Source organism: Chaetura pelagica, unplaced genomic scaffold (assembly GCF_000747805.2).
Source record: "Chaetura pelagica isolate M959 unplaced genomic scaffold, ChaPel_1.0 scaffold66, whole genome shotgun sequence".
Taxonomy (NCBI): Eukaryota; Metazoa; Chordata; class Aves; order Apodiformes; family Apodidae; genus Chaetura; species Chaetura pelagica.
The window spans coordinates 33,607-55,669 of record NW_009953811.1 but is presented as its reverse complement, the minus strand read 5'-3'; the positions used below and the strand labels follow the sequence as shown (position 1 = coordinate 55,669).

At 36.5% G+C, this 22,063-nt stretch overlaps 1 protein-coding gene across 1 annotated transcript in view; it reads left to right on the top strand.

The window, feature by feature from the left end:
* Window positions 1-22,063, top strand: part of LOC104391927 (voltage-dependent calcium channel subunit alpha-2/delta-1-like) — a gene marked incomplete at its 3' end in the record, with an annotated part of 226,228 nt that overhangs the window by 172,119 nt on the left and 32,046 nt on the right. The window contains exon 4 of the mRNA XM_010001279.1: window positions 10,149-10,208. Within this exon, the coding sequence (XP_009999581.1) occupies window positions 10,149-10,208 (60 nt within the window). The remainder of the gene's footprint in view (window positions 1-10,148; window positions 10,209-22,063) is intronic.

Sequence of the window (22,063 nt, the reverse complement as noted above, 5' to 3'; positions counted from 1 at the left end):
GCCTGCCTGCCCGCCGCCGCTGCTGCCAAAAGTCCCAGCGCTGCTGAAACCGCCGCATTTCCAGGGTCGGCAAACAGCCGCGCCACAGCTACGGGGGTGGGGGGGGGCGACCTGCGCTTGGAGTGCCCGCAGCCTCTTTGCTACCCAGCTCATCCTACCTGCACTGCCACGTGGTGAGACAATTCCGGCTACCCCAGCTTATAGGGGAAAGTATAATCCAGCCATTCGGGCATATCCCTCCCCTCTCCTTCCCTCACTTAAATAAGATGTGTAACTAAGGTGTACCCATATATGTTTAATGTGTTGTAATCACTCCTTTTGAACCTCCTGCCCCAAATTGCTTTGTTTTCCCCACAATAAACCGTGCATTTCTTTAGAAATATTAGTAAGCACTGAGCAAGTTATTCACTCGAAAAAGTCAGGGCATAAGCCCCTGTCTCCTCTGTGTGAGGCGATACCCACGTGTGGATCTCTCAGCAAATCCTGATAAGTTAATACACTCCAACAAGGAGATATAATAGGTCACGGATCGTGACAGATGTCCATGAAATGAAACCTTAAGAATAAGTCACCTAAGTCTAAGACCTAAGGTTAGGAGAAAAGTATTTTGAAACATGATAAAAATCTTAACTCCGCAAGTGACTAATAATTATGATACAAAATAACTTGAAAACACAATTTACAGTTTGAATTTATTTTTTAAAAAAAGGTTATTTTCCTTATTTTTCATCTCCACTTTAACCTAGCACAGCTGAGCCATATGTGTGTCAAGGAATGTCAAGCAGTCTGGTTTTGTTATGCAGACCTCCAAGGAGCGATACTATCATAATGTGTTATGGTAGAAGGGATCCCTGTTGTCGCGTCTTGCTTGGGTCTTGTTGATGTACTGTAGGTCATTCCCTCGCTTCACAAGTCCTTATACACTAGAACCAAGTCTGCTAAAACCACCTGACCACAAGACATGGTTGAAGAGTTCAGCATATGATTAAGCTTATCTGTAATTTAATGTAATAGGCCTTTAGCTTGGGGTTTACTTGCTTGAAGCTTCTATTTTATATGCAAGCAAACATCTTTTATTGCAATTTATTGAAATGTTAACTTATGATGAATCAAAAGTCATTGTGTGATGCAACATGAAGATGTAGCTGTGACTTCAAACCACACAAATGCAGTATACACATCTAAATCTGGAGATTGGTTTCATAATATGCAGGAGAATAATATGCTTTTGTCTTCAGTTTAACAGTTACTTTCTAGTTCTGGTAGTAGAGGCTCGACATCTTCATGCTGCTGATGACCTAAATAAGAGCACAAAGTGTCTGACTTCTTAAGTTTCCATGTTTCATGTGACAGAGAAGAGCCCAACATAATGTGCCTTTCCACTTACATAAATTATCTGTTTTCCAGTATTAATTAAAAATACAGCCCAAACAAAATTCCATGAAATTCTACAGGAACATTCTGTAGAGTTTAAAAAAACTCAAAATCTTTAATCTGCCAGAGCCCTTCAAGTTTCAGTTCACATCTCTTAATTTAAGGTTTGGGTTGATATCTGAAAATCTTCTCTTCCAATCTAATGTACCAGTTTAACAGGACTACGGAAGAAATTTTTTCCCTATTAGCAGGACCTATGAGGTTTCAAATGCAACACAGGTCAACTGCACTCAACTGCACAGTACTGAGTTAGCTCCATTAAACATCCAGCCTGGCAAGGTACTGCCAGACGTTCTTTCATATATACTGTGATGTTCTTGACATGTCTTTCACGATTCTCTTTTTTATAATTATGATTTAACTTTTTTATATTTATTTTTTTCTGTTCACAATTTGATTCTGATGATGATTTTCACTAAGTAGCTCTAGCTTTTTGGAGGGTGCTAAATTTGTTGGTCTGGTTCAGAGTTTTTCCTTTATAGGAGAGAAGCATACAAAACTAAAAAAAAAATAATGAAGTTACACCAGATGTGGAAGTGACGTGAGGAAGATGCTTAAGAAATTTTGAGATGGGATAACACTTCTTGATTGTGTTCTTTGAGCTAGAAGGTGGCAATTAGATTTTCAATCACATAAAAGTGTGAGATATCCTAATTAAACACCTTTTGCTGGAAGTTGTCATGGATAAACCCAAACTGCTTGTAGTAGTTCTAAAATGTGCCACCTGTGACGGTAACACTAGAAAAATATCTTCATTTTTTGGTATATATATTTTTTTAATTTTTTTTTTTAATTGGAAGGGAATTATATATTGATTCAAATATGTACATTACTCACTAGGACAGTCAATCAAATAAATTTTAAGCATAGCTTTAGGTCATGTATAGAATAAAAAAAAAGTAGGAAAATATCTGAAAGGAAAATACACCCAGAGGATATAATCCTATGGTCTTGAGTGTTACTAGCACCTGACACTAATGTTTTGTGGAACCTTGATGAAATCCATTCACCTTTCTGCACAACCTTTGTATGCTAAATGCTGTTCACAGTATTTACTCCACAGTAGTTGTGAAAAGATACTGAATACTTCTCTAGCCATGACAATATGCAGCATTAGTTTTTAAACTGTAGATTTTTAGATGGAAAATAATATATTTTCACATATAAGTCCATTTTTAAGATCTTATGGTGCAGAAGTGTGAAGGTTACTTAAGATGTTAATGATGTGCCTGAAACTGGCTAGATTTTCTTTGTAATCACAAGGATGCACAGAAATTCACTGCCCAGAAGAAAAAGATGTCACATTGTCCAATATAGGACATGGACATGACAAAAGATGCTGAAGAGTAATAATGGCCAAAACAATGCATGTCTATCGGTGATTGCTGAATCTGGAAGATTATCTCTGGTTAGAAATGTCATGATCTCATGCACACAAGGCTTGAGACACACAGGGCAGGAGTGAAATCTCAATGAAGACAGCAGAAGTCCTCACATGCACTTTGTAGGGTTGGGATTTCATCCTAAAATAACAGTTGTTATGGAACCAAATGGCCTTAAGAGATACTAAGCATTTGCTGAAATGTTTAATGTATTAATATGGATCTTTTGTAGCTATGACTATGGGTACATACTTAATTCTTACATACCTTTGGTGGACCTGTGCCTGGATGACACTGAAAGGGTTTTATGCTATAGGTTCAGCAACTGTTGCTTAACAACTGTTAGCTATACTAGGATAAGATTTGCATTTTAGAGCAGGGAAATGAAGGTATATCTGAGTATAAACTAATAGGATGCACGAAAGTGCTTGGTTTCTTCCATGTTCAATAGACATGGGAGGACACTACAGAGGCTAAATGGACTGAGAAAAGGTAGAAGACACTATTTTCAACATTTACCTCTAACATTTCTGTCTATTTCTTCTTTTAAAGTTTTGTCTAATTTAGAATCGGAGTTTTCTGTTAAGGGTAAGAAAACAGTAAATCATATATAGTCCTTTGTAGAAGAGGAAATACTGGCAAAGGACATTAAATATTTTTAAAACATCACATGGCTATGCTTGAAAGTTAAAACTTGAAAATCTTTGGCAGAGGGAGGAGTGCAACATCTCTTTTAAAATGCATTTGGGAAAGCGTAGAAGAAGCATGTTGTGAAGCTTCATAAAGAAATGAAGGAGCTTTGGGTATCTTGTTAGCCCAATGCAAAGTCAGATGCAGGAGCAGCTGAGGCTTTGGTGCTTTTCCAACATGGCTGTCATGACTGACATAACATCTCTGGGAAAATAAAAAACCTTTTTACAGTTTGCTGGTAGAAGGTCATTTTCCATTGTACTTAGTTTTCTCTGGGACTCACAGTTAAACACTCTTTATTGCTTTTGACTAGAATTGCTTCCATTAGGGAAACGTTGCCTGAAAATATCAGGCAGTATTAACGTATCATTTGTTTCTGCTGTTGCCAACAGTAACGTGTTTCCTTGGCTCTCACCCACTGACTGTTGATGAGATAAGGTTGATTATTAAGCAGCTGTAGCCTACCACCTGCTCCATTTTTTTTTTTTCCTTGAAATGCAAAGCTCTTAATACAGTGTCTTGCCTTAATTGTTAAAGCCACATTTGTTATTCAGCTGTATTAAAAAAAAAAAAAAAGTGGATTAATTTTAAACACAATTTTAATCAGTCAAATTCAGATTCTGTTTTACACATCTGAAAACCTAAGTGAAGAGGATGATTTTATTATTATTTTTTTAAGTTCACATTATAATTCTACCATTCAAACTCTGAATTTTATTGTGAATGAAGTTGCATGTTTCATAATCTACTACTGCAGATTTCAGTGCCATCTCAGTTTTATTATAAATCATTAACTACTTTGGACTTTATAATTCTGTTTAGGTTATGAATGTGTCTTAAGGAAGTAACTATTTCTGGTGATATGTCTAAAGAAGACATTGGACTATCTCTTCAGCAGAGGTTTTAAATTGCCAGATTTCTGATCTTCTATTTTTTGGATTATAACAGCATTACATCTAAATGTTATTCGTTGTACACAAAGTATGAGTACATCCAAAACTCATTACATTTCCTTAAATGTAGTGTTTCATACCTGGTTACACTCCACTTCTGTGACTTTCATGAACTAGCAGAGTGCTATAATTTTATATAACAGAAACAACAACTGCAAACAGTATTTGAATATTCAACTTATTTTTATATATTGAATACTGTTATCAAGATATATCAGATGTATATTTATATAACTTCATATCTTATTGCTGAACTCATATAAAACTATAAAATACCTGTAAATGTGCTGTTCTGTTTGGTTATATGATGAGACAAAAACTTACTTCATTAGTGTTTTTATTCCGTGATGCAAGCCTATATCAATATTCTCTTCCTCTTGTTCTTAGTAATGAATTATTTATTTGATTTGTTCCTTTTCCTACTTTTCTCTTTAAAATAAGGCAGTGGCATGTGTATTTCAGTTGTATCTGTTCTCATTTGGATCCTAGTCAGATTTTAATGGAAAAACTAACATGTATAAAATTTAAACAGTTAAAGGTTGTGTTTTGTGTTTGATTTTTTTACTGGATTTTAATGAGGAGGTATTAAGGAAGCTGTTAAACAAGCTGAAGTGCATCTAATTTCTTTTTTTTAAGTTAGAGGAAAATTACATTGTTGACATTTTAGAACACTTGTTTTGGAGCGGATTAATTTTGCTCTTTCTAAAATAAGTCTATGAAGTCCTAGTTTCTCCCTGGGTTGTTAAAAACTACACCTACACTACAGCTGAAAAAGCAAGGCAATAAGGCATGCCTCAATATACATGTCATCTTCTAATCATGCCTCTGAAGTTACTAGCTCAGCTGTGAAGCTTAAAAGGAGTTTCCTAAGGCAGGCACTGAACTGGAGCTGGTGGTGTTATGCAATTTGTGATTTGCTGGAGCAGTTGGCAATTTCAGTCTAATGGTTTCAGCATGTGTCCTTCACTTTGAGCTTGTTTAAAAATATAACAGTAATGTGACTTGCATTTATGGCATATGACTTATTAGAGTGAAAATGTAATAAGCTTTAAGGGTTTGAAGCCTCTGCAAATGAGAAGGATAAATTATATGTTAAAAACAGTGCTCCTCTGTGGATTCTGAATGCTACTCTAGCAAAATGTCACTGCTAGATGTCAAGATGAATTTGACAGACTATTTCTTACTCTTCTTTTCTGATTGTTTTTCTTCTTGCCTTTATCTACAGTTATCTCTATCTTACTCTTTTTTCTACTGAAACATATTTGGCAGTATCAAGCTTTTATAATATTGCTCAGCTTCTCAAATCTCCTGATTGCATGCATCCAAGAAATACATTCAGACTTAGGAACTGAACCTCCTTCCTCTATCCCTCTCCCCATAGATGTGGAAAATGTAGAATTTAACAAAGTACAGCTTCTCTACCTTCTGGTGAGAATTGTCTACATTCCTTGTTGCTGCTTAATAATAGTTAAACAGGATTTTTTTATAAGCTCATTCTGCAGCATATTAAATTTATAGGATATTTTGTACAAACCATGTTTCATACCTCATGGGCTGGACTCCCCCTTCTTCATTGTAACTCTATTTGGTTTGTCTAGTTCTCTCTGGAAAATCACCTTGATTCTTCCTTCACTCATTTAATTAAAGAACAGGAATAACAATTGTCTTGAATCATAATGATTTACAGTTGTTAGCAGTTAAAGACATTTGTCAAATTCCTGTCTTCTAAATATATGGAAGGTGGTAATTTTTTTCTGTTAGATTTCTATTTAGCCAACATGACAGCCTTATGTTGAATGTGAGGTGATATTGTTAGAAAAACTGATTAAGAAGGTCAGAAATGGAATCACTGTTCACATGAATAAAACAGAAATGGCATGAAATGCATTAGACAAGCACACAACATATGTAATTTTCTGTTTAATTGAAGTTGAGTTTTTTAATCTACATCTGGATTAGAAAAAAAACCCCAACCTAGTAATTTACCTTGTTGGTAATGGTTAATAGTGGAAGACAAAGTTTGAAGCATTATTTTGAATTGTGGTCCAGAGTATAATAATAATCAGCCTTAAAAAAAAAGAAAAAAAAAAGTGCTAATTGCTGATCATATAAGATTACATTTGTATTTAGAGCAGCAATTTATATGAAGAACACTTTGGTAAGGCTCACAATGTCAGCAGACCTCTGACAGACCTTTTTTCTTATACGTGTGACTGATTTGCTGCCGCAGATGACTAAAATGAAACTGGCTCCACAGAGTAGCTGGGGAATATATTATATAAGGTCTATGTTGAATATAGAAGAGCAAATCTAAACATACTGTTTGTCTGTGACCTTATGTGCTTAATATATCAAGGGGTAGTCAAATATTATTTTCAAGATAAAGTGCTCAAAGGAGAGTGAGAAGCACAAACAAATATTTTTTTTCTTTGTTCTGAATGTAATTGTAATTGGGCCATTAGCTGACAGACTTCTGTACTGGCTAGGAGAGGATAAAGATATGACATACGTGCTCAAAAATGAAAGCTGGAAGATGAATGGGCCTTCTAGGGAGTTGATCTTTACCAATCAGATAAAGATTGTTCAAGTCTCTTTCTTGCAGTCTGTGCTACATCAAAGGCTGTCTTTCAGGGACAGTAACGTGCATTTGGAATCTGGGGACCAGACCTTAGAAAAGAGACAGTTTTCAGATTGACAGGCAGCTGTGCTTTGGGTTTTTTGTTGTTGGTTTGCTTGTGTGTAATCTTTCGTAATCCCTTTAAAAGATAAAGAAAAGGTCATAGGCTGATAGAGTAAATAACACTTGCATCTTATCCATCTTTCCCAATAGCTGTTTTGCCTTGAAGGTAACCGTTGCCTCTGAAAGATTTAAGGAAACCTAATGGAAGTGGATCTTGGCTTCTTTCAAAGTTAGATTAAAAATACTTACTTTTGGGCATTGACTGTCTTCCAAGGGATAATTGTTCTTTTATTGATGAGTTAAGTATTTTGAAGATTCCTGAAAGTAATGCACCCTGCACAGTACTTTTGCAAGGTAAAGTGCAGATCTCATGCACTAAAAAAAAAAAAAAAAAAAAAAAAGAAAAAAAAAAAAAAAGGGGGAAAAAAATGTTGTTTTTTTTTTTTTTTTTTTTTTTCCAAGTAGGAACATATATTAAACAAATGCTTATTTGATTACAGTGTTTTCAAGCATTTCAAATTTGACATCAACTACTTTGTATATCACCCAGACTAAATCTAGCGTAAACCCTTTTAATCTCTCACTTTGAAATACCATCTTCCAGCTATTGAATATCCTCCAAAAGCACAGGAGTAGATGCCACAGCATGTTGTTGGCTTTTGCAGCCCTCTCTTCTTGATCACTGTTTCTGAATTTATGTACTATTTAAGAGTAATTTCAGCATTTTAGTATTTACTAAAGAAACCTTTAAGGAGCTGCAGTGGGTTATGATGTTAAAGAAGGTGTTACCTTTTTAAACTCTCATTGTAATGAGAGGGGAAAATGGGAAGTGTCAGCTGTCGGCCTGCTGTGTTGGCATTCTTCAGAAACTCCTCCATCAATACAGGGAAGGCAAGACCTGACATTTGCATACCTCAAAAAGAAGCAGGCATCATTTCTTTGAGAGAGATAAAAAATTAGTGTCTCCTTGTGTCACAATAAAGGGCATAGGTTACTTGAGTTTGCTTCACAATCTAGCTATTTTGACCCAAGAGTTTTGACTTCTTACTCTTGCTCTTAACAAAGGACTCACTGTAGAAGTGTGAATGTTTCAGTCATTAGACATCATATTGCTGTAGCAGTAGCACTTCTCCTTACATAGAAATAAGTAACTTCTGAGAACACCTTAGCTTCATAACATATATTTTAATTTCTTTTCTATTTTATTTTGAATACTCTTCCCTTTCCTAAAAATATCAAAGGTATTACATTGTTAATAATTATTCTGGGTTTTGTGTGCACAGAACTCCTATTAGTCAACCCGTATCTTTTGTTAAAACATCTGCTGCTTGAAAATGAAATCCTTGCATGATCTGTGCCTTCATTATAGCCTGCACATAAATGTTGATAAAGATTTCTGCTGGAGATGAGCTAGGTAACCAGAGCTCTAGTTTATAGTCATGAGTGAGTTTTAATTTGGTTGAGTCAAGGAACACAGCTGTTTTCTCATTTTTCATCATTGTAACTGCTTGCTTGTGCTTTCATATGAGATTTTAAGATAGAATTGTTGAAACTGTGTGTAGCAGGTTATTTAGACAGGGTGGGTTCTAACTTAAATCTGACTGAAAAATTCTTCAAGGAGAAGAATTTGGTGGGGATTATTCTTTCTTTTTTTTCCATTTGAGACCAAGAATCCTCTCCCCCTAAAAATAAATCAAACCAAAAACCCCAAGAAAAGCAAAAACCCAACCAAAGAAAAACTTTTTTTTTTTTTAATTTTGCTTTAAAAATTTGTGCTTTATAGTACAGATTACTGAAGAATCTACTAATTTTTCAACTCAAGCTGAGGAATTTCAAGTGTGGCTTTTCTTCTTTCCATACAAATTCATAGTAGTGTTAATAATCCAGTGTTAATAAGTCTTCATAATCCATTTATCAGTTTGTGCATTTGGGTTCTGCTGGTTATTGTTTATAGAGGATAATTTTAAATGTAAAGGATAGGAAATGTTCCTAATTTTTTATTTGTGAACTTTATCACCCTGGTAGTTGTTAGAGGGGGGAGAGGCACTGCCCACGTGGGACCATATAATGTAGCTGCTCTCCCAGAGTAGGACTGAGGTGAGATTTAGACAGACCCTCTCCATTATTCTGGCTTACATGAACTTTCTGGTCATACTCCTTTTGGTTGTTAGCAAGAACTGACAGTTTATTCAACTGAAAATGTGACTTAAGCCACCAGTTCATTTTGTGTAGGAATTGGTTTGAATATTAAAATGCTCGTCAGGCTTATGGTGCACGTACTGTCACAGAGTAAAGCATTTTTATCCATAGTTGTCTGGTGGATTTAGCCAGGATATTTCTGTTAGAAAGGGACCATGACTCCCCCAGGAGGTTAATCTCATCATTTGTGTTCTCTGTACTTTGCTTCTTGTGGGGCTACACGGACAAGCTGGATTTCTTTCTTTAAAATGCCCTCTAGGAACATGCCTGATATTCTTCAGCAGCTAATATGTATTCAGTCTGTGGAATCAGACTACAGCTAGTCCAAACTACTGAATTGTTATGGGTCCCTAATAACCACAGAGGTGTTTGGTAGTTCCTTTATTTTAAGTTAAAAAATTTAATGGTGAAATGAATGCCTATAGTACAGTGTCTTAAATTTCTAATAAATACTTGTCATTGGATGGTAGTTTACATAAATATGTATAAGACAAGGTGTTGTAAGGAGAAAGTATTTTCAGAAGCATATTGATGTTTTTTTAACTTAACTAGAAATTCTTAAAGATATTGGATTTAGGGTTAAACTACCTAATGTGTAATTACAAAACTTAAGTAAGTGGATAATACACAAAACAGCATTTTTAAAATATGTGATGCATCTTTTATTCAAATATACATAAATTTCAAATAATTGTATATATATAGAAAGCTATATAGAGAAAACATGAATATTAAGAAAATAAAACAATTTTGCTATGTGAAGATACAGTGAAAACTAAAATCTCTGACTTCTCTTCCTTTGGTCTTCAGCGCCTGGCTAAAGAAGCAGAGAAGTACCAAGCATCACATCAGTGGAGGGATGAGTTTGGGGTAAGTTTCAGATTTTCTCTTTTTTACCTTCTGGGATTTTTCCTCTTTGAAATATTAACTATATTCTTAGAAACATGTTGTTTATATATCCACAACAGAAAGAATCATTGACTACTCAATAAACAGAGTCTCATTCTGGGTGTCTAAAGTGGAATTTTCTCTTCAGAAGCTCAGAGGGAGCTTTACAGAGCTGGTGATGTAGCTGTGAGGTGATGTCACAAGGCATCTGTTTGTTTTGACAATGTAAGGAATTATTGCAGAGAAGACATATGAGTGGTGATTACTACCAGTTAAAAGTGTGCAGCTCCAAGCACTGAAACACAGTTGTAAACTAATTTTTAGTATCCTCTTCTATGCTTTGATAACTGCATCTATTCTCTTCAATATTCTGGTAAAACCGAAACAGAACCTAACCTGGTCAAACACTAAGCTATCTTCTTTGGTTATCTATTGAAAAACAAGTGAGATTATTGTAAAATGTACAACATTAATTCTTTATTACTAATAAAGCAAAATTAATGTTGTGCTGCATGAATATAAGCCTTTTAGTTTGAGGCTACAGTTCCCTGCAAAGCATCAAAGTCATTTATGCCTTCACTATCTGTTCCTTCAGAAATAAAACCAGATGGTTCTTTTACATGATCCTGCTGCAAACCTCCACTGGTCTGCACAGCCACTGGAATCATAGTGGCACACAGTTAAATGCACGTTGCTTTTCTATGGTGTCCTTTCTGATCTCGTATTCCTCAGAAATGTGAAGATGGAGTACTGAAAACAATCAGTCAAACAAACAAACCCTCAAGGTCAGGGCAAATAATTCAGCTTTTAAAAGTGCAAAGAGGGTCTGGATACAGCCTGAATGCTTTTAAGTGTGCTCTCTTGCACAGGCACAGCTTCTGTTACACAGTGAAACAAAGAATGCATGTTCCAGAGGGATGAAATAATGAGAATGCTACAATGACCTTTTCTGTTCATCTGACTCTGTTTTGAAAGAAAAACAAAACCCACAAATTTGATGGACTCAGTACAGAGGTGTGTGAATAGTCAGATGCTTGTTCTAACACTTTTGCTTCTGTACACACTGGCATCACATCAACTTAGTTTCAGCTTTTGATTTTCTTACTTGCAGTAGAAGTCAGTCATCCCAGAGAGCCTTCTGGTCTCAATATGCTTCATTGCCAAGGAGAGATCTCAAAATAATGTTGTGACTCAGGTAAAGACTGTGCTCAAAATAAAAATAGTTTTAAAATACAGTTGGATTTCTAATAAAGTAACTGCAAACTGAGCTTGTGTGTTACTATTTTGAATTTGAATGAGAGCAGCATATACCATATAATAACCTTGACATTAGGTTATGCAATTAAATTTCAAATAAATGTATTAAGCCTAATATAATTTAATTTGCTCCCTTTTTGCCAGAAGTAATTTTTCTCCTCTTCTGGCCTACTTTTTAAAACGCCTGCTCAAATTAGTTTGCACACAGATCTTTCTGATAAACTTAATTTTCACTGGAACATTGATTCTTCTAATGGCTGTGATGGGAAAGAGAAGATATACTGTAAAAAAATTATGCAGTTATGGGTTCTTGAAGTACTTACAGATAGTCTTCATCATGCTATAAGAGGTTAATTTCTTGTGCAGGATTTGGTTTTGGGTGGCGAAAGCCTTTCCATCAGCATTGCATATGAGTCACCATGGGATAACTCTCTTTGGGACAGTTTATTTCTGCTTCTGATGAGCTCCTAATCAGCAACATCCTTGTCATCCACATTGCAGCTGAATAATGGCCTCTGGAGTTTTAGGGAGAAAATATCATGAACATTCCTTCTAGGGAAGTATATATATATCTGGGCTGACTTCAGTGGAATAAATACAAAAGAGGAAGGGCAAAGAGGGCTGGTCATTATTCCAAAGTCTATACCAAGCTACAAGGGATGTGCCAATCAGAGGACTACCAGAGTGCCTGTTCCAACACCTTATTCAAAATATGAATGTTTATTGCACATTTTTCAGCAATAGAAGCATGTAAGAATTTAATATTTTATTTTGCAGGTTAATATTGCAGTATAATAAAAATTCGGTAGCCTCAGAGAAGGTCTTTTGAAATTAACTGGTACAGGGAAAAAATCTTTGAAGATCTAGATTTGGTCTTATGGTCTCATTCTTGTTATTTCAGCTAATAATTTAACGTAAGGACTGTCAACATTGTCTTAAGGTGAAATTGCTTGCAATTTAGAAAAAAAAAAAAAAATGGGACTACACCACTGATAGAAACATAAACCCACATCTACTACTAAAATCCATTTTTCCTACTAATTCTAGTTGAGTGAGGGTAGAATGTCTTCCAGTAGTTCAGGTATGTAGAATTCCAGCACCTTCAAGAAGACCAAGCAAATAAAAACAAAAGTAAAAAATTAAGTTTTGGCTTTCTGATGCAGCCATGTTTAAATTAATCTTTACCAAATATTCCGAATTGTCTTGGGAACTACTGGACTGTCTATCTGACCTTGATGCTGGGGAAGGTTATGGAGCAGGTCATCCTGCGTGCCATCACATAGCACATACAAGACAACCAGCTGATCAGGCCCAGTCAGCATGGGTTTATGAAAGGCAGGTCTTGCTTGACTAACCTGATTTCTTTCTATGTAAAGGTGACCTCCTTAGGAGTTGAGAGAAAGGCTGTGGATGACTGGTAAAGGGCCTAGAGAATAAATCTTATGAAGAATGCTTGAAGGAGCTGTGAATGTTTAGTTTGAGGAAGAGGAGGCTGGGGGGAGACCTCATCAGTCTCTACAACTACCTGAAAGGTCATTGTAGAGAGATTGTGCTGATCTCTTTTCACAGAAGAGGGAATGGCTTCAAGCTGCAACAGGGTAGGTTTAGACTGACATAAGGAAAAAAAAACAACACAGAAAGAGTGGTCAGACACTGGAATAGGCTGCCCAGGGAGGTGGTTGAGTCACCATCTCAGGATGTGTTTAAGGGTCGTTTGGATGTGGTGGTGGTGGATATGGTTTAGGGGAGAACTTTGTAGACTAGGGATGATGGTTGGACTCAGTGATCCCAAGGGTCTTTCCCAACCTGAATGGTTCTATGATTGCATATTCATCAAAATCAAAAATAGCTATGAACATAGGAATTTCAGATTGATGTGAATTTGGACCTGGGATGCTGTGACCCAGCAACTTTTGAAAAGCAAATATCTGGTGTTAGCTAAAGTATTTTCATATTCCTATCCTAGCTTTCTAAATGTCATACCTTTCTAAATACACAGATTGACATAGGGGGATATATAAAAATATTATTTTTAAAATAAAGTTTTTCAGGTGTATATTATATGTCTCAAGAGCAAAATAATAAAAAAAAAAATATCTAAAGAGAGTTAAGAGCATGTAACTTACACATTTACCATTAGTTTTTTGATTAGTGACAGAAATGAAGATAATTTTTTTGTTTTTAATTGATAGTTAAATATCAAGATAACTTTGGCAATTGCTAATTAATTTACTAAAAAGTAAAAAAAGTTATTCAGAGATAAATAAGAATAATGTTTAAGAATATGAATGTCTTCTAAGGAAGGAAAAAAAATGTATTGTGTTGTTTCCTGATTAGTCACAAAGTCAATAAAAATGTCTGAATTGCAGTTTACATCTACAGCCCTAAAATAATACCTACCTGATATTAAATTATTGAGTCTTTAGAGAATATTTGTGAAGTTTATGAAGACAAAGCCAAAGTGCTTCACTTCAGGCAAATAAAGAAATGCCTTTTATTTGCTTCTTACTCCATTGGTAATTCCCAGTCCCTGAGTGGCAAGTATAGCCAGAGAAATAAAACCTACTTTATTTTTTTTAGATTAATGCAGTTACAAATCAAAGGTATGAGACACTATTTCCAAACAAAACTGCCTGGTCAGTTTGGATTTTCTTGTATGGTGTAGAGTGAAAAGTGAGTGATTTTGACACTTGTGATGGTCCAATTATTTATCTGGCGTACAGATGCATGAAAAATAAATGTATGTGAATTGGAAAAAGGAGGAGAGTTTTTGTATGAAATAATTGCTGCTGTTCCCCAACTGGATCTTCTACAATTACATTTGATATCACATTTGATTGCCTTGCAATGGTTGGTTAACTAAAGCAATTTTGTTTCCAGTTGGGTTACAATATTAATTGTACTTACACATGTATAAACATAAGGGATATCTCATTTGTATTTTAATGTAGGGGATCTTTATGGATTGTCTATTAGCATCCACTTTTTTATATGAAGAATGAAGCTCAGACTTTTATAAATTAATTATCACTTTAAAATGCCACTTGAAATATCCTTTCATTATGCCTTATCTTTTAACCAGTGCTGTCATTTTATATTCTGTGTAAATTACAATTTCCTGAATCCACGTATTTCTGACACAGCTTTTGCTCTGATGATAATGTGTAACCTAGTATTTATGTACCAACTGGGATTAAAAGTAAAGACAAAAGGTCATGGAAATATTGCTTTGGAATTATGATATTTTTTCTGGTACAAATATTGACTGCATGAAACTGCATTGAAAAGTTGCTCAGCAAAGAAAGGAAAATAAAAAGGGTAACTGAGATAAAACAAGTCTTCCATCATAAGAATTGAACCAAGAGATGCTCTACAAGAGCAGAGCAGTAGTAAACATCTCTCTGTGCTTGACCTCTGCTGAAGCTTGAAGATTCTAGTTTTCAGCACAGTCTGTAATTTCTTGTGGATGTTAAAAGAATGCTAAAACATTGCATCTTAAAACCTCAACTGGAAAACAAACAAGGAAAACATTGATATTTCATCTTTAATTCTCCTTTATGCTAAAGAGGCAGCTCAGTAAACATATTTAGTTTTTTGAAAGAGGAAAGAACTATGAAGAAAACAAACTAGAATACTTTATCTCATGAGGCCAAGGATACCCCTCTCTTATGGCTTCAATCTCTGAAAGCCCTTTCAGATGCAAAGAGTGTCTGTGGGAAACAATACTGTTTAGATTTGGCTCCAGACCTGGGGTACAGAGAACCAACCCCCCATATGCTGACTAAGTGTGAGATTCTGTCCCAATGAAGTTATATATACACTTCATAATTTTGTGGAAGTTTTAACTGCAGCAAACATGACCAGTGTCAAAGCTGTCTGTATCTTCACACAATGCTCTGATCCAAACCCCAGTAAAGTAAATCTTCCGTTGATTTTTGACATTTTGGTTAAGGCCTCACACTTCTAAAGCAAATGTGATTTGGAAAAAATATGCCAAATGATTGACTTAAATTGACAGGCAGATGGTCAAGGTTTTAAGGAGGATAATATTTTTTCTCTGAAGGGCTGTGTGCCAGCCTTTCACTTCTGTGACATATACTTTTCATTTCTGTCTAATTTAAATTAAATGTACCATATCTCACTGAAAGGAGTGAAACCACCTTTTTTCTTTCAGTGATTGTTTGCCCTCTAACATCTTGCTGCTCAGGGGACAGAGCTCTGTGTATGCATTTGGAGTGGTGGGAAGGTGAGTGAGGTGGGTGCAGAGGAAATAATGAATCACATTTATTGAAAGTATGTGGTTTCAGGGATGGTTCTGCTTATCAAATCACTTGCAGCTTTTTGGTTTGGAAAAAGGCACTGTGAGTATTGGAGGAACAGGCATTTTTTGCAGGTTTTTCATAGTGATTTCTCTAAAGGGGACAGGAGATGCAGCAATTACAGCATTTGAAGCACTCTTGCCTTACTTTCTTAAGACCTCTGTAATCACAGAACGTTTGGAGTTGGAAGAAACCTTAAAGATCATTGAGTTCCAACTCCCCTGCCTGGGCAGGGACACCTCCCACTAGAACAGGCTGCTCAGAGCCCCATCCAACCTGCCCTTGAACACCTCCAGGGATGGAGCCCCCACAACATCTCTGGGCAGCCTCTTCCAGTGTCTCACTACCCTTACACTGAAGAATTTACTCCTGATCTCTAACCTAAATCTCTTTTCTTTCAGCTTAAAACCATTCCCCCTTGTCCTCTCACTGCAAGCCAATGTAAAAAGACCCTCCCTACCTTTCTTTCAGGCCCCCTTCAGGTACTGGAAGGCCACTATGAGGTCCTCCCAGAGCCTTCTGCGGGCTGAACAACCCAAACTCTCTCAGTGTGTCCTCATAAGAAAGGTGCTCCAGCCCTTGGATCATTTTCGTGGCCCTTCTCTGGACACGTTCCAACAGGTCCACATCTTTCTTGTGCTGGGGGCACCAGAGCTGGACACAGTATTCTAGGTGAGGTTTCACCAGGGCAGAATAGAGGCGCAGAATCACCTCTATCTGCTGGCCACACTTCTTTTGATACAACCCAGGATGGAGTTGGCTGTCTGGGCTGCAACTGCACATTGGTGGCTCATGTCCAGCTTTTGATCCACTGGTACCCCCAGGTCCTTTTCCACAGAGCTACCCTCAAGCGTGACCTCCCCAAGCCTGTATTCATATCTTGGGTTACCTTGGCCCAGGTGCAGGACACTGCTCTTGGCCTTGTTGAACCTCATGAGGTTCACCTGGGCCCACTTCTCCAGCTTGTCCAGGTCCCTCTGGACGGCATCCTGTCCCTCTGGCATATTAACTGCACCACCCAGATTGGTGTCATCAGCAGACTTGCTGAGGGTGCTCTCAGTGCCACTGTCAATATTGTTAATGAAGATATTAAACAAAATGGAGCCCAGCAGTTACCCTTGAGGGACACCACTTGTCACTGTTTTCCATCTGGACTTAGAGCCATTGACCACTACCCTTTGGACATGACCATCTAGCCAGTTCCTTATCCACTGAACAGTCCACCCATCAAACCCATATCTGTCCAATTTAGAGAGAAGGATATTGTGGGGGACCGTGTCAAAGGCCTTGCAGAAGCCCAGATAGATGACATCCATGGCTTTTCTCTGGTCGACTGATGTAGTCACTTCATTGTAGAAAGCCACTAGGTAGGTCAGGCAGGATTTGCCCCTGGTAAAGCCGTGCTGGCTGACACCTCCTTGTCCTCCACGTGCCTTAGCATGTGTTCTAGGAGGATCTGTTCCTTGATCTTCCCAGGCACAGAGGTGAGGCTGATAGGTCGGTAATTCCCAGGGTCTTCTTTTCTACCCTTTTAAAAAATGGGCATAGCATGTCCTTTCTTCCAATCACCAGGGACTTCACCTGACTGCCATGACTTTTCAAATATCCTGGACAGTGTCTTGGCAACTACATCCACCAGTTCCTTCAGGACTCTGGGATGTATCTCATCAGGTCCCATGGACTTGTGTATCTTTCGGTTCCTCAGATGGTCACAAACCTTTTCTTCGCTTACAGTGGGGTCCATCCCCAGCACCCTGCCCCTAATTTTCAGATTCTTGTTTTCACAATGTCTCAGTGATGTCTTCTGGTTTACAAATATATAGGAGGCACTAGCTAGGTATGAAAAATATGTCTTAAAGCCAAAAAATAAAAATAAAAAAAAAATAATCCAATTAGAAAACTGCCTCTTGATAGCCTGCCTGGATTTTTATAGCTTCCTAGACTCATTCAGGTCAGTCTTTGAGTCCAGAAATCATAATTTCCTCTAAAGCCTGGGTTGTCATAGGAGATCTTTTCCATGCTTTGTTCCATTTTACAGAATCAAATGTCATCCTATATAAGGGTAATCAAAATGTTAAATGTTAGTGAGATTAAGCATTTGAACACATTGGTAATCACAATTGCAATCCTCGATTTATATGTTTTTTCACACTTCAGAAATTATAAACCAATTAGGAAGTTGATAAAGAAGATAAAAGTAGCTTTGCAATCAGAATCAAGATTATATATGCAGGGACCATAAATATGTAACTATGATGGAGCTAGCTTTTCTGGTATACCTTTAAGTCTTTATCTTTTGGTTATTTGTCATCTCTTAATATTCTTATGTTGAGTATAAATCATAGCAAGTATCTCATTTGGGCAGCAAAGTGCTTCACTGATAAGGAACCTGCCAAACAAGCTTTTAGAGTAAGTGAAGAAACACCTTCAATCATTGTTGAATCTTTCAAGCATTCTATTTTATCTGAAGAATCAAATATGTTAAAAGACATCTAATACTCTCTTCACTTACTGACTAGGCAACTCATTTAAAAAATAGGCAGCTTCTGAAAAAGAGTGGAGGGAATGAGCTGGGAAAGAAAAAAAGGTGAAATTCCTCATTATTAAGGCACATGAATGATTCTTTCATGTGCTTTCTGAACAAACATCTTAAAAGTAAGTTGTACTGTTATACTAAATTTATTAGCACCCTGTGGGTTCTTTAGTTTACAAGAGAGAGGTATGATATGTTAAGAAAAGCTTTCTGGAGGCTACTGTTTTGCAGATTTTCTAAGACTTCATTGAATTTGTAATACAGGTGAAGCTAATTAGGTGTTTTCACTTCCTTTGGTGAATCAGTAAAGTCAATTAGAAAAGGTCTTAAAGGATGCCATTTATTTTCTCTGTAAGCTTCTTTACCAAATATTTTCAGTTAAAAACTAACAGTATCTTTATCCTCCATTCATTCTTGCTGCTATAAGTAGGATCTAACTAGTTTCTTCTAGTTTCTAGACAAATTCATTTCTCATTACCCTTTTTTTTTTTTTTTTTAAATTTAAAGAAAAAAACCCAAACAACCCTGATGTAACTTAGTATGGACAAAGGGTTAATCAATTGACTTTTAATAATGGAGGCAGACTTCTAAAAGATTGAGAAACTCATAGAATATTAGAAAGTTTTGATTCTTGCTTCAGTAAAGAAATGCGTTTCATCTAACAAAACTTGGAGACTTTTTTAAAAGGTAAATTAGACCAAAATATTTTAAAATGTTTTGTCTAAAAACTGGCAAATACTGGAAATATATAGGTATGGACTTAGGATTATGCATATTATTTCATACTCAGAATAGAACCTTTCTGAAATTCTGACATGAGTTGGTTGGACTTTTGGATATAGAGGTATTTCTGTTTTTCTTTACTCCATATCCTTCTATTATAATTTTTTTTTTCAAATGACAAAACCATGGGAGTCATGCAGGTCATGCTTACTTTGTTCTTTTGCCAAAGGGTTCCACATGGAAATTCAGCTATCATTGAATTTGGAAAGTTTACATATTTAAAAGTTTGTAGGCCTCAGATGTCACAAAATACCATGCTGAAAAAGAAGGGGGAAAAAAAAAAAAAAGAAAAAAGAAAAAAAGAGAAAAAAGGTGGGGGACAAAGCCTAATGGCTTAAGAAAATAAATTAAAATTTTAAAAATCTGGCATTATGTATTGAAGGTATACTACTAAGAAGTGATGTTCCAAGAACAGTGGTTTGTGCAATAGATAAAAACAGAAAATGTTTGATGTTTTCACTATTTTGCAATTGAAATACAACAGAAATTTGAACAGGAGTTTTATTCTGCATGAAGTTTAAAATGCTCTTGGAGTACTAGATGACAGTATTAGACAATTGAGCCAATGGCATCCTGGGCCACCAGGTCTAAGCAGGTGGTTCTGCCCCTCTACTCTGCTCTAGAGAGGCTGCACCTCAAGTACTGTGTACAGCTCTGGAGCCCTCAGCACAGGAAAGACATGGAGGTGGTGAAGGTTCAGAGAAAGTCCAGAAAGATTATCAAAGGGCTGAAGCACCTGTGCTATGAAGACAGGCTGAGAGAGTTGGGGCTTTTCAGCCTGGAGATGACTCTGGGGAGGCCTTACAGTGGCCTCCAGTACCTGAAGGGGGCCTATAGTAAAGCTGAGGAGGGGCTTTTCACCAGAGAGGACAGTGGTAGGACAAGGGTAATGGTTTTAGATGGAAAGAGGGGAGTTTTAGGTTAGACATCAGGAAGAAATTCTTTGCCATGAGGGTAGTAAGGTGCTGGAATAGTTTGCTCAGGGAGGTTGTAGCAGACCCCTCCCTGGAGGTGTTTATGGCCAGGTTGGATGAGGCTTTGTGAACCTGATCTAGTGTGGGGTGTCCCTGCTCATAGCAGGGAGGTTGGAACCTGATGATTTTAAGGTCCCTTCCAACCTTAACCATTTTGTGATTATATTAATGTACTCATTATTTGAAAACTCTTATCTTTCTATCCCCTGAGTATAGCATAATTCTCATTAGAATTTAAACAGAAGGTGAAATTGTGGCTCTTCTATTTCCTGAAAATGATAATGTGTGATTCAACTAGTGGCAGATAATTCTGTAGGCTTCCCACAAATCAAGAGGTGCACAATACAGAGCAGAGAGTCCCTTCAAAATTTGCAACATGTTACAATTCTTCTATCATGCAAAGAAACAATAAAAAATACTCCACCCTATTTGACCGGAAATTGGGCTTACGCATTTGTTTGCTTTTCTCCAGAGTACTTTTCCTATCAGCTAGGAGCAAATGAGGACTGTAGAAATAAGTACACAAACAACTCTAGGTCTCATTGGAGGGACATTAGGATTTAGCAAGTCTTGGGAGCTCTAAGCCAAGCCTGTGACTGCCTGTAATTTATGTGTTTGTGGAAAACATTGTCATTCTATTTTCATTTTCCCATTTGGTAGTCCCAAATTATACTGCATTGAAGCACTGTGTATTGTAACTGCTTTGAAAATATGAAGTATAAATATGGATATGCTAATCCAGAACAAAACTTTGCTTTTAAAAATGGATTAATAACCCCTGATGAATAATTAATTCAGGCACAATTCTTTACTTAGTCCTTTGAGCATTACTGCTTCTCAAGAGAGGAACTTGGCTTTGCATTTCTTGAGAGTGACCCATGGGAACAAGTAGCTTGTTGCTATTGGTATTTTCTGTGCTTGCATAAAATTCTGGTGTTTCTGCACATAAAACTTTTTTTTTTTGCTTTGTGTCTGATTTTTTTTCCACCTAAAAATGAAACAATAACTCTAGCTAAAGTTTTTACAAGACTGGTGATCTCCATATAGGCAAGTTAAATATTGTCTGATTCACTATAGGTGTAGTAGTTTAAATGACATCTAGACTTAAAGTACTCTAAAATACTCATTGGGAAGTATATAGTCTTGCCATAGAGCTTTCCCACTTTTCAGACAGAACATTTTAGTTTTGTTTTACTGGTATAGACAGATACTTTGTGCTAGTTTTATGTTACTGTTGGGAAAATTGGGTTTTGTTGTTCAGAGTTTTTTTGTTTTTGTGTTGGGTTTTTTTGTGTTTGTTTCTTTTCTTTCTTTCTTTTTTTGGTGAGGAATACCAGAAAAAAAAAAAATAAAAAAAAATTAAAAAGACCTGAATTAAGGCTGAAGTTTTAAAAAAAAGTATTATCAATACATTTGTTAATCCTGATCTGTGGCTGTTGGTGTTCCTCTGCTGACAGCTGGCTTAGATTCTTTTCCTTATTATAGGGGAAGGCAGGATATACAAGATTTAATTCCAAACACTTCTAGTCTCTCTCTTGGTCTCTCTTCCCCCCAGTGCAATAGTCTCAAAGCTTTCCTTCAACTGCATTTCATTCATAAAGTTTGGTATTGGGGGAAGTTTAGTTAGCCCTGGCACAGCTGTATGACACTACAAAGCTACATCCAGTGGCTTTACAGTGTTCTTTGGGTAAGACATTTATGAAACTTATCTTTAAAGATTTACTGATACTAACATTTCTGCATAAGTCTTTCAGCTAATTTGAGTCATGTTTTGAGATTCTGCATGCCAGGTGGAGAGATGCTGTTTAAATATATGAATGTTAAAAGGAAAAAAAAAACAACTAGTGGAGCCTGGGACTCGACTAGATCCATAGCTCATTCAGCACTTTCAAAGTCCTGCAAAATAGCTAGGGAGCAAAAGGCAGAGGGCCAGTGGTGCCAGCCTGACTAATATGAAAGTTGAAGTGTCTC